Raw genomic sequence first — 14,308 nt, forward strand, 5'->3', positions numbered from 1 at the left:
AGGTCCAACACTCCTACCTCCAGGCTACCTGCTGCTACCTGCCGACGGTAGTGGTGCCTCAAGCACTGAGATGCAGTGCCTTAGACCGCTGGGCCACTCGGAGCTTTTATGTTTTAAAATTATTAACAAAACAGCTAAACAATGTAGAAGACAGAACCAGCTGTGTTGTGTGTGTTGTGTGTGTTTTGTGTGTGTGTGTGTGTGTGTGGCAATGTTGTGGAGAACAGAACTAGCTGTCGCCATTGGCGTCGGCTAATGGAGATGCTAATAAATAAATAAAAAATCTAAGAATAAACATCTCATTGGACCATATCACCAAATATAACCCAACAGAGTGCATAGCATATTCATCCTCTTTGTTTATTTGATTATTCTTTTGTCCAACATACAGCTAACAAACACAACGGCGAGGGCAACAAACAGACGATAAACCCAGCTAGGGTAGACGAGAATATATGAGAATATCTTCTTTTTGTCCAATCACAGGGTCTACTGTCACAGTCTGCCCCTGACCCTCGCCGGGCGCTACAGGCATATGGACAGCTACATACATGCATACACACACACACACACAAACACACACACACACACACACACACACACACACACACACACACACACACACACACACACACACACACACACACACACACACACACACACACACACACACACACACACACACACACACACACATACATACCACATTGACCCTGAGGGGGTAAACACCACAGAACGGGGCCTCCCCATTCAAGTCAATGATGCGATAATGAGTGGACTGGCAGCCATTTTGAGTGTACCCATGAGTTTACCAATCATATTGCTATGCTATTTCTATGGTAAACACAACAGGCCCATGGGTTTAAACATACATGTAGAACATCACACTCGGGAATGATATAGACTGTATGCATGGCTCTAGTTCGACTGCATCTGTCCCGGCCACTAGTGTCACTCAATACTATTAGTTCATCTGTCCAGGCCTAAGAATAGGACGACACCAACAACAGTGACAGCACGATAAACCTCACTGCCTCTGTGAGTCTCTGAAGGTCGACAAGACCAAGGTCAGGAGGGACAGTGGAGACAAGGGGACAATAGTTTCACATGGGGAGGATGGTGATGAGGACCATCTTTGGCTCCATTTCAATGATCCAAACTGGTATACTGCATAAAATGCAGCAATGTATTGGCCATATTCTAAATTACATGCTTGGAGCCCTTTTATGCATCTGGGTGTCTCAATTCAGTGGAAGAGTGTGGATATGTAATGGTGGAAAATTAAACTATCCTAATTGTAATTGACTGTGTATACTATCATCATTATTAGTTTATTTGATATAGCTCTCCTCTAGGTCTCCTCAGAGGCAGAGGCACATCATGATCACCATGTACATGGACACAGACACACACTTATGGCTATAACAGTGGCTGAGGTGCAGTACATAGAAATCCCTGCTGCAACATGGAGGGCGACTCAAATGGCACCCTATTCCCTATAGTCCACTACTTTTGACCAGGGCCCACAAAGTGCTCTGGTCAAAAGTAGTGCACTTAATTGGGAATAGGATGCCATTTAGGATGCAACCACTGTCTGTCAACATGATAATGGATGGCCTCAGTCCATTCCTCCCTGGTGTTTCTATGATGGTCAGAGGCCACATTCAACAGTGGTTGTTGACAACCTGGGCTAAACCAAATCCTCTTAGATGTGGGTGGAGGGGACCCATCCCAATAGGTGATGGTTATGGATCGGGCAGCTGGTTAGTGATGGCAGTGGGTTATTGCAACAGAGACAGAGAGTTCATTATCATTGTTCTTTTTTACTAACTTCTTCTTCGTCAGTGTCCCGTCGTTGTTGTGTCCTGGCAGAAAATGCACTAGAGACACCTTGTGTGTGTTTGTTTGTTAGTTAAGGCTATTGATCATTTTCTGATGACCGGATTGGAGATGAGTGGTGACTGAGTGACACAAACATTGAGGATTAATAGGCTGATAGGTTAGAGTTCTGAGTTCCGGGTCCTCATCCCCCTTCCATCTTCTGACGATGAGTCACAAAATGGCAGCCATAGTGGACATGTCTCCTGGGAAGTCTCTCTCCTTTTGACCTAAGACAAACCAACACTGTCCTGTTCTAGCACAGAATAACCAACATGCTATGCTAGCTACCAATGGGGAAACACAACAAATAAACACACAAGGTCATGGGTTTTTAAGCAATGGATAGGTTGGGGGGGTTGAACAGCTAATGTGACCCGACAGCAGGACAGGTCATAGCTTGAAGGAGGGGGTTGCAACAATCAGCGTGGTCTCTCCTCAAGCAGACAGACATTTCTTTGTCTCCTTTGTTTCAGCAGGCATGCGGTGGTGTAACTTCAGATAAAATATATAAACATATATCTATATACACATAATTATAACAGTTCAAATTGAAAATCATTTCCCGTAAATGAAAAGTGATATGTAAACATGCACACGTCTCACTGAGTCGCCTCAATCCAGGCTCCATAAAGACTAAAATGAGCCCAGATATCCAATGACCATTGGCCGACAATTCTATGTTATGATAGTAGAGGTGATGTGGTCATTGAAATGTTGCCTGTACGTACTGGTTAGAGGTGTTGCAGGGTCAGACAGACCCTGTGGTCCATAGAGATAAAGTCTTTGTCTCAAATGGCACCCTATTCCTATATAGTGCAATGCTTTTGATAGGGTTCTGGTCCAAAGTAGTGCACTATATAAGGACTAGGGTGCCATTTGGGACTGTTTTACTTCTACTCCATGGTCATTGGACATGTGGCTCTGTTTTAGTGGGTCCTGGACGTGATAGTCCCGGCTCAGTGTGGTTTTAAAGGGATCTAGGGCCGAAGACATCAAAGCTTCGCCCCGTAAGCGGAGCTCAGGGTCAGTCCTAATGGCACCCTATTCCCTATTCAGAGCACTACTTTTGACCAGAGCACTATAGGGTCAATGAATGCGGCCTGCGAGGGAGATTGGCAGAGTGGACAATGGTGAAATTGTTTGGTAAGTCCCAGTAGTGGTTTGAAGTTGAACCTGAGCAAGTCAATGTAGCTGATGGTCATTTTTATGCCAAGGTAGGTGAAGTGGCCCTTGGTCATTTTAAAGGGAATTCCATCAAAATTGCACTACATACTGTGTCATTCACTTGTTCAGGTTTGGCTTGTAACCAGAGATCTTGCCGAATTCATATCCCATGTATCTATAACCGTGGGGACTGTACTGTGAGGGTTCGAGGTAAACAACAAAGTTCACCCGCATACAATGACAGTTTACGCCGGTCAAAAGTAGTGCACTGAATAGGGAATAGGGTGCCATTTGGGACAAACACTCAGTGTTGAATGCTGGCTCTCTTCACTCTCACCCCCCTGTGCCATGCACCCTAACCCTTACATCCTACATAGGGCGGTGCACAATTGGTCCAGTGTTTGGCTGGGGTAGGCCGTCATTGTAAATAAGAATTTGTTCTTAACTGACTTGCCTAGTTTAAATAAAGGTTAAATAAAAAATAAAATAAAACAAATCCTAGGGTACGAGGGTGCTATGGTGCCAGAGGGGATGTTTTGTGTATCAGCCCCAGACTGAGTCATTGAAGTGACCTACTAAAGAACACTGATCTATATGTGCTCTTCTATAGTCTCAAACTCTACACTAATAATATATCATTAAAAAACACATTCATGTGCACCACACCTATTTCCACAATATACAAATACTGTGTCTGCACATATATAGTTGGCTACTATTGTTGGGACAGTACTATAAGGGTATATCGTAGTAGCTGCCACGCTATCTCTGCCTCACTGTTGTCTTGCCTGTTCAGCTCTTGCCATTCGGTTTGACGTTAAGAGTGATTTTCAGTGAATTGATAACATATGTTCCTGTTGCCTGAATGGTACGGTCCAGCAACAAACATGAATGGAATTACACCCACCATTTTCAGTCAGGCCCCTGGGTTTTTCACTCTTGGACAGCGAGCTGATGTTTTCACACCGTAATTAGGAATAGTGCTTCACAGTGTAGATCCTCCTGAAATAGCAGGGTAAATTTAGGTCCAGTCCAAGCTATGGTAAATCAGACCCCTCAGGCCTGGGGCAGTCAGGCTGTTATTCTATCTCTAGCTAGCTGGATCCATTTCAATCTCTAACCCTCTAAAAGTGTCCTCTGGGACATCTGTTGCTGGGTGAGGCTTGTTGATTCAATCTATAGCTGTCCTAACACATTACAGTAAGGACCTAACATACCTCCTTCAGTCTCCTCTCCCTCTACACTGGGCTCTGTTCCTAATGCTGTCCTACTGGGCTTTTCTGATCGGGACACAGGGCTCATCTCTGCTCTCAGTGATCTCTGTCTCTACAGTAATAGGGAAGTCAGGTCCCCTCTACCCTGTCTCCCCTCTACACTGAGTTCTGTTCCACGAATCCGTCTGGACAGAACAATGGCCCTGAGTAACTTAGTGAAGATGGTGAGATAAAAACACTTCGACTTCCCTTTCCCCCAAGGCCTGACGCCATTGATATTCTTCAAAATCTAGTCTAAATATGCTTGTTGTGGGCCAAGATGATGGGGGGGGAAAAATCCCTACATGTTAGTTTGAGTTTCCCATGCTTCCCAGGCCACTGTTGCTGTGGATTCTGCCCTGTTGTCACCGTCAAGCATAAACAAAGCAGTCAATTATAGAGGCCCTCTTTCTGTTTCATGTCTCAGGCAGTGTGCAGTGTTCTGGAGACACTGGAGTGAATACTCTACAAGCTCTGATTCATTATTCAACGGGTTCCTCAAAGAGAGGAGAGCACTTACACACACACACACACACACACACACACACACACACACACACACACACACACACACACACACACACACACACACACACACACACACACACACACACACACACACACACACCTTACGTTCATCTGCTGTATTGATCATTCCATCCCTCACTCCTTCTCTTCTACTCTTTTCTTTTCTTCCTGTCTGTCTCTCCTTCTATCCCACTTCTGTTTCTCTCTCTCTCTTTATGTGTTTCTTTATCCCTCCAGGATCATGGGAGTATCCCTAAATTAACCTATATGTTGGATGGGACTGTGTTTTGCCAAGGCAGTGTGTCAGTACTGGTGGGTTTGGGCTGAAGCTGGGTCTGGAGCCTGGGTTAACTGAGCTAGTGGGCCGGTGGCAGGGTCAGAGTTCAAAGTCAACAGGAAGTTCTAGAAGCTAGAACATGGACACACAGGAAGTGGTCATTACACTGAGAAAAAGTTGGTTCATTCTGAAGTGGTGCCATAGGTCCAAGGGGCAATGTCTATTGAGTTGTTTCCTTTTTTAAGAATATCCTCTCCTTCTCCAAATGATCCCCTCCACACCTCCTCTCCTCCTCTCCTCTCCCAAGGTCCAGTTCCTCCATGGGGAACAGTTCACCAGTCCAGTCATCAGTTGGTGTTGGAGGGGCCGAGGGGTTGTGTTTGTGTGAAGATGGGGGAGTTTGAAGTGTCCTCCTCACTCAGTCCCGACTCCTGCTGCGTCTCTTGAAGAAGAAGAAGGGGGTCTTCTGAGGAGGCCCCAGTAGCATGGGAACCTGGTTTTTATGTGTGATCTTGATCTGTAAGGTGAGGAGGGACAAAATAAAAAGATATTTAGCAATGGAAGTTTGCTTTAGAATATCCATGTTTTATCATCAAAACCACCACTTTTCATCTGTAGGAGGACATGCCAAGTGTCCAGAAGTCTGCACTTTCTTTTCTACTTCTAAACACTTGACATATTTACCAGATACACAGGGTTATTTCACTATTTCACTGTCCCTCTTAAGAAATAGCAAGGTTTTAATGCTACCCAGCAGATTCAAGTGTCACTTTTCAGAGCAAGTATCTGACCTTGAAATCCAAATAACCAATAAAGGACAGTACACAGCGCCTCAGCTCAGTCTCACCCCCCAGGTCCTACTGCGTATAGGAGGATGAGGCGCTGAGATTGAAAAGGCATAGGAAGCATGAAGAGAGGAAGGTGGAGGTGTAGCATGAGGTTAGTTTGTGTGGTGGGTCTCTCTCACCGTACATGGGGGCTGCATCCAAGGTTCCCCATCGATCTGCATGGGCAGCAGCCTGGACGTCCTGTGGAGAGAGAGCGCAAGAGACACAGAGAGGAGAGAGACAGAGAGAGAGAGAGAGAGAAAGAGAGAGGGGTAGGGGATAGAGTATAGGGATAGAGTGTCAAGAATCAGATCACACACACCTCAGAGGTACAAATCACACACAGTCCATCCCATCCCTCCCAACCCAGGACCAGAGATTCCCATACACACTGTCCATCCCATTCCAGGACCAGAGATTCCCATACACACTGTCCATCCCATTCCAGGACCAGAGATTCCCATACACACTGTCCATCTCATCCCTCCCACCCCAGGACCAGAGATTCCCATACACACAGTCCATCCCATCCTTCCCAACCCAGGACCAAAGATTCCCATACACACTGTCCATCTCATCCCTCCCACCCCAGGACCAGTGATTCCCATACACACTGTCCATCTCATCCCTCCCACCCCAGGACCAGAGATTCCCATACACAATGTCCATCTCATCCCTCCCACCCCAGGACCAGAGATTCCCATACACACTGTCCATCTCACCCCTCCCACAGCAGGACCATAGCCAAACACTGATGCCTTTGTTCCCACGAGTCCTGTTCCCAGACAGGCCCTCTCAGGACCCCAGTCTCTAAACTAACTCTCTCTTTCACACACACACACACACACACACACACACACACACACACACACACACACACACACACACACACACACACACACACACACACACACACACACACACACACACACACACACACACACACACACACACACACACACACACACACACACACACACACTTCACCCACAAAGTTAGTTTAAGCCTTTCATGCATACCTCACCGGGAAACTGGGCTTACTATGAATGTTTAATGGAGCGAGTCTTGCTAGAGCAACAAAAACATGGGAACTAATTCCACTTTTCTAAAACAGATTGGTTGGTTGGCATATCCAAATTGGCCTTTGACTGTTCATTCAGACCTGTGAGAAAGCTAATTTGTCAGCCAATGATTGCCAGTCTCTCTGTGGCTGTAATGAATGAGTGTGTCAGCTGGCCAAAGGTCTGGTTTACTGGACACAGTCAGGGGCTCATGGAGTGAGGAAGAGAAGGGATCAGGAGACACCTCTGTCTACAGGACTCAACTCTGGTTTTGGTGACATAGACAGAAAGGAATGGGTGGTGGAGGGAGGGAGGGAGGGAGCGATGGTTGGATGAATGGTTGGAGGGATGGATGAAGGAATGAACGGAGGGACAGAGGGGATAGCAGTAAGGACCCTGACCTGATGGTAACGTTAGCACATTGGGCCAGTCTGCGACCTGCACTCTTCAGGCCTGAGTAGATCTTCCCCATCTCCATGGCGCCCTCCAGACCCACCACCTCTAGCAACTGGTCACTCAGGTCTGTAGAGAGAGAGAGAGAGAGAGCGAAAGTCATCAGTTAATACTGTCTCAGCAGAGAAAGAACATAACAAATGGAGAATGGTAGAGCGCATTGACGAGTTTTGAAGAGATTTAGTTGGGTGCTAGAACAGCTAAAGACAGGACACACCGTAGAACATTTTGATTGTGGCAGTTATTTTTATTCATCCTCTGGTTTAAAGAAAACACAGCGTTTTATACTTTTGTTCCAAAACGTGAGAAAGCTAAAGGATATTATGAATGCCTTTATAAAGCAAATAGCCAAGGAGCCACCAAGAAAGAAAATCTATGATCGAAGCAAAGTAACATTCTAAGTGACCAGCCAATCAGAGCCAGCCGCTGTTCTCCTACATATTGTTTTGTTATTGGCTGTTTTTAAATGTAACATTTGCAGTTATTCACATGAGTTTGGATAAGCCAATTTTTTAACGTGCTTCGCGTTGTAGGCTACTTTTGTGCATCATTTCTCTATTGTACGACATAATTGATAAGCCAAATATCTCCACTACACTACTTTGATACGCATCAGTTTGGATTAAGAAATGAGTAAACACAATGCCGAATGGGGGAAAAGCCAGTATACAGTGCCTTGCGAAAGAATTCGGCCCCCTTGACCTTTGCGACCTTTTGCCACATTTCAGGCTTCAAACATAAAGATATAAAACTGTATTTTTTTGGGACACAATCATGAAGTGGAACGACATTTATTGGATATTTCAAACTTTTTTAACAAATCAAAAACTGAAAAATTGGGCGTGCAAAATTATTCAGCCCCCTTAAGTTAATACTTTGTAGCGCCACCTTTTGCTGCGATTACAGCTGTAAGTCGCTTGGGGTATGTCTCTATCAGTTTTGCACATTGAGAGACTGACATTTTTTCCCATTCCTCCTTGCAAAACAGCTCGAGCTCAGTGAGGTTGGATGGAGAGCATTTGTGAACAGCAGTTTTCAGTTCTTTCCACAGATTCTCGATTGGATTTAGGTCTGGACTTTGACTTGGCCATTCTAACACCTGGATATGTTTATTTTTGAACCATTCCATTGTAGATTTTGCTTTATGTTTTGGATCATTGTCTTGTTGGAAGACAAATCTCCATCCCAGTCTCAGGTCTTTTGCAGACTCCATCAGGTTTTCTTCCAGAATGGTCCTGTATTTGGCTCCATCCATCTTCCAATCAATTTGAACCATCTTCCCTGTCCCTGCTGAAGAAAAGCAGGCCCAAACCATGATGCTGCCACCACCATGTTTGACAGTGGGGATGGTGTGTTCAGGGTGATGAGCTGTGTTGCTTTTACGCCAAACATAACGTTTTGCATTGTTGCCAGAGCACCTTCTTCCACATGTTTGGTGTGTCTCCCAGGTAGCTTGTGGCAAACTTTAAATGACACTTTTTATGGATATCTTTAAGAAATGGCTTTCTTCTTGCCACTCTTCCATAAAGGCCAGGTTTGTGCAATATACGACTGATTGTTGTCCTATGGACAGAGTCTCCCACCTCAGCTGTAGATCTCTGCAGTTCATCCAGAGTGATCATGGGCCTCTTGGCTGCATATCTGATCAGTCTTCTCCTTGTATGAGCTGAAAGTTTAGAGGGACAGCCAGGTCTTGGTAGATTTGCAGTGGTCTGATACTCCTTCCATTTCAATATTATCGCTTGCACAGTGCTCCTTGGGATGTTTAAAGCTTGGGAAATCTCTTTGTATCCAAATCCGGCTTTAAACTTCTTCACAACAGTATCTCGGACCTGCCTGGTGGGTTCCTTGTTCTTCATGATGCTCTCTGCGCTTTTAACGGACCTCTGAGACTATCACAGTGCAGGTGCATTTATACGGAGACTTGATTACACACAGGTGGATTGTATTTATCATCATTAGTCATTTAGGTCAACATTGGATCATTCAGAGATCCTCACTGAACTTCTGGAGAGAGTTTGCTGCACTGAAAGTAAAGGGGTAGAATAATTTTGCACGCCCAATTTTTCAGTTTTTGATTTGTTAAAAAAGTTTGAAATATCCAATAAATGTCGTTCCACTTCATGATTGTGTCCCACTTGTTGTTGATTCTTCACAAAAAAATACAGTTTTATATCTTTATGTTTGAAGCCTGAAATGTGGCAAAAGGTCGCAAAGTTCAAGGGGGCCGAATACTTTCGCAAGGCACTGTACCTGTGTATACTCTTCACTACACCACTGTAAAGAACACAGGAAAAAGCCAGTATACCTGCGTATACTCTTCACTACACCACTGTAAAGAACACAGGAAAAAGCCAGTATACCTGCGTATACTCTTCACTACACCACTGTAAAGAACACAGGAAAAAGCCAGTATACCTGCGTATACTCTTCACTACACCACTGTAAAGAACACAGGAAATTGAATATCCACATACAATTTAAATAGATTTTTCAACCATTCAGACATATTTTCTTCCTCTACTTTGTACCCTCCGAAATCTTCTCTCTCTCAAATTTGGGGAAATGACACTCTCTAATTGTTTTATATTTTTCACATTTTGTCAGGAAATGCATCTCTCTCTCTCTCTCTCATCCCGGCTAATCAGGTATGTCAGTGTGAGCCGCTCTGAGGTGCTGCTCAGCTGGTTAAGAGGTAGGGACCACCTGGCATAATGGCTAAGGTGTTGACTTGACAGTTGCTGGACCCAGGTTTGAGTACTGGTGGGGCCACCCACTGATTCTCTACATTGGTGTAGGTGGGAAGGCGGGAAGGTTGCGTGGCTGCTTTGTTTCTGACTTGGCTTGCCAAGGGATCTGTTTTAAACTGTCTGTATGTTTGTGGTGAGCACTTAGTTATGCACCCAACACAGGAGGTTGGTGGCACCTTAATTGGGGAGGACGTGCTCATGGTAATGGCTGGAGCGCAATAGGTGGGCCGTCCTCCCCTCAGCAGCTTCCATTGGCACACAAAGGAAATTAGATGACTGGTTTTCTTTTAGTACAGCAAAAAGTTCCACTAAAGTCCCTGAAATGTCTGTGAGAGATTAAAGTGACTAAAATCTACAAACTACAATGGCTACATATTGGACTCCCAAATGTATTCTCTTTCCAAAATCTCTTGGGCTACCACATGTGTGTTCCCTTCCCTTTTCAAACATTTTTTGTTGTTGTTAGAATTCAATCAAATATGATTTTACATAATTTTTTCACCATGACCCTTCGTCTACTCTCCTAGGAATGGGTCTCAAACTTGTAAAGCACATAATACAAAATAACAAAAAACACACTACCCGGTACAGGAAAAGTGACATCCTTGATGTTCTGGGTCAATTTGACCCGCAATTTGACCTTGACCTTGGTCTATATAGCTTTTGAATGGTGTATCCTAGAAACAAGCTGTGTTCTCCACAGGGATGGTGAAACCATGGTGATCACATCATGTATGATGTCCCTGTGAGGCTCAGAGGCTGAGCAACACTGGTCTGAAGTCAATTTGACCCGCAATTTGACTCTTGAACTTGATCTTTTCTAACTCTTAAACAGAATGTCCTAGAAACAAGCTGCTTTCTACACAGGAATGGTGTGACCATGCCAATCACATAGCTATTAGATATATAGGATTTCCTCATGACGCTCAGGGGCTGAGTAACACTGAATACTGGTCTGAAGTTGAGCTACAACTGAGTTTGACAAATTATAATTTACGACATTGGATCACAAACAATCGGACAGATATATTACTTTTTGGCTATCAACCCAGGGAAAAGAACAACTGAAAGGAGACATTCTCCTTTAATTACTGTGCTTTCTGTGTTTGTTGTACTAACTGTACCGGGTCAAACAGACCCGTAACATAACAGGTGTATAGCTGAATAGATCATAAAAGAAGGGAATTAAAGAATGTTTTCATTTTGTGCTTCACGCTCGATGCTGTTAAAGTTTATACAGAGATAAGTTAGTCAGTGAGTCACTCAAACTCTAAGATTTTAGTTGACAATTTTACAGCAAATGTCAGATGAGTGATGGGGGAAATATTCAAAATCACTGAGGGTAATACACAGTAAGTGAATATACTGACTCCACAGACTGACACACTACATATGGGGAGAAAGCAAAAGAGCAGTAGAGTATCATTCAGATACTGTATACTGTACATACACAAAGTGTAAGCCTACAGCGAAATGTGATGCTTAATGTACTTCTGCTTCAACTTTAGTTTTGAGAGTGAGTCATCCTGAATACATATTGTGGACTCAGTTCTTTCTACACATCTAAAATGATGTGTGGGCTGAGACACAAGTATCTGACACAGAGAAAACTGATTGATTTGAGAATAGAGGTGCTGCCATGGGGACAAATGGGGGAACACAAATACACAACATGTAATTGATGGGATTGGAACCAGGTGTGATGGAAGATAAAACCAAAGGAAAATGAAAAGAGGATCAGCGATGGCTAGAAGGTCGTTGACGTCGACCGCAGATCGCTGCCCGAACAAGGAGAGGGACCAACTTTGGCGGAAGTCGTGACATTTACAGGCTCCTACTGTGAGGGTGTTGGTGAATGGAGAAAGGTAGAGTCCGACAGTTTACTCAAAAATGAAGAATAATATTCCAACATGGAAAACACAAAAATCCAAAGCACAAGAACACGAACCCACATGACAAACAATAAAGCACAAAACAGAGAGGGAAGCCAGAGGGTTAAACAAGGAACATAATTCATGTAATAGAAATCAGGTGTGTATAATGAAGACAAAACCAAATAAAAATGAAACATGGATCGGTAGCGACTAGAAAGCCGGTGACGTCGACCGCCGAACGAACAAGGAGAGGGACCTACTTCGGAGGAAGTCGTGACACCTACAGAGACACAGAGACAGGTGTTTGAGCAGAAAGGGAGAGAAGAGCTCTCTCTGGGTGTGTCCCAAATGGCACCCTATTCCCTATATAGTGCACCACTTTTAATAGTAGTGCACTACGTAGGGAATAGGGCCTCATAGGGATCCTCTGCCTCTAACACTATAGTTTTTCACAGAGAGAATAATAGGATTGAGATCCATTAAGAGCAAACTGGGCATGAAGAGCCCTGGATTAGTGGCGACTAGTGACACTATAACACCATTACTAGTGACACTATAACACCATGACTAGTGACACTATAACACCATGACTAGTGACACTATAACACCATGACTAGTGACACTATAACACCATGACTAGTGACACTATAACACCATGACTAGTGACACTATAACACCATGACTAGTGACACTATAACACCATGACTAGTGACACTATAACACCATGACTAGTGACACTATAACACCATGACTAGTGACACTATAACACCATGACTAGTGACACTATAACACCATGACTAGTGACACTATAACACCATGACTAGTGACACTATAACACCATGACTAGTGACACTATAACACCATGACTAGTGACACTATAACACCATGACTAGTGACACTATAACACCATGACTAGTGACACTATAACACCATGACTAGTGACACTATAACACCATGACTAGTGACACTATAACACCATGACTAGTGACACTATAACACCATGACTAGTGACACTATAACACCATGACTAGTGACACTGTAACACTGTGACAAGTGGCACTATAACACCGTGACTAATGACACTATGATTCATTGTGAGATTGGGCTCATAGTAATGGCTGAAATGGAATAAATCAAATCAAACTGTATTTGTCACATGCACCGAATACAAGTGTAGACCTTAACATGAAATGCTTATTTACAAGCCCTTAACCAACAGTGCAGTTCAAGAACAGTTAAGAAAATATTTACCAAATAGACTAAAGTAAATAATAAATAAATAATAAAAAGTAACACAATAACATGTTTGAAAATGTTATACAAATGTAATACATATTGATATGTATTATGTAACTTTAGACCACAGCTCCCTATAGTCCCTGAGAAATGTATGACAGAAAGAGAAAGAGAGAGAGAGATGTCCACCCAGTATCACTAACAGTAGAGCAGATCAGCCTCTTACATAACACAGACACCCAGTGCATTGTGGGATGGATGGCGGGTAGCTGGCCAAACTGGATTGGCTCTCCTGCCGTGCCATGGGCTGTCACACAAACACGACGGGTATAGCAGTCATACAAAATAATGTTTGATGTTTGTAGTCAGTCCTTGGCAACCAGTCCTGCTATTCTCCCATACCAGTTCAATAGTTTTCTAAATTAATCTTTTTGATACACAACTGCTTTGATAGTACTGCCCCCTACAGTAGCCCTACCTACAGTATGTGTTCCAATAATTGCTCTTTTATGTATTTATAATCCAGGGTGTGTTTCCTTCCTCCATCCCCTAGCTCCCGACTGTCAATGTTTCAGGGTGGCCGGAGTGGAAACTGGAATGGAGCCCGGAGAGGAGGCTGGAGAGGAGGCCGGAGTGGAGGCTGGAGAGCAGGCCGGAGTGGAGGCCGGAGTGGAAACTGGAATGGAGCCCGGAGAGGAGGCTGGAGAGGAGGCCGGAGTGGAGGCCAGAGAGGAGATCGGAGAGGAGGTCATAGAGGAGGCCAGAGAGGAGATCGGAGTGGAGGCCGTAGAGGAGGCCAGAGAGGAGATCAGAGTGGAGACCCGGAGTGGAGGCTGGAGAGGAGGCCGGAGTGGAGGCCAGAGAGGAGATCGGAGAGGAGGTCATAGAGGAGGCCAGAGAGGAGATCGGAGTGGAGGCCGTAGAGGAGGCCAGAGAGGAGATCGGAGTGGAGACCCGGAGAGGAGGCCAGATATAAGGGACACTTACAAAGTTTCTCATATACT

At 44.3% G+C, this 14,308-nt stretch overlaps 1 protein-coding gene across 4 annotated transcripts in view; it reads right to left on the bottom strand.

The window, feature by feature from the left end:
• Positions 1 to 342: 342 nt before the first annotated feature.
• Positions 343 to 14,308, bottom strand: part of LOC109870683 (diacylglycerol kinase beta) — a 158,717-nt gene continuing 144,751 nt past the window's right edge. For 3 of the 4 annotated variants that reach the window (XM_031805527.1, XM_031805525.1, XM_031805526.1), the window contains 3 exons: positions 7,393 to 7,513; positions 6,071 to 6,131; positions 343 to 5,620 (listed from right to left, as the gene is read on the bottom strand). In XM_031805527.1, the coding sequence (XP_031661387.1) occupies positions 5,522 to 5,620; positions 6,071 to 6,131; positions 7,393 to 7,513 (281 nt within the window). In that variant the 3' untranslated portion in view covers positions 343 to 5,521. Of the gene's footprint in view, positions 5,621 to 6,070; positions 6,132 to 7,392; positions 7,514 to 14,308 lie in introns of those variants that run through there. The other variant, XR_004205613.1, reaches the window with a different exon arrangement.

The sequence above is a fragment of the Oncorhynchus kisutch genome, linkage group LG26 (genome assembly GCF_002021735.2).
Source record: "Oncorhynchus kisutch isolate 150728-3 linkage group LG26, Okis_V2, whole genome shotgun sequence".
Taxonomy (NCBI): Eukaryota; Metazoa; Chordata; class Actinopteri; order Salmoniformes; family Salmonidae; genus Oncorhynchus; species Oncorhynchus kisutch.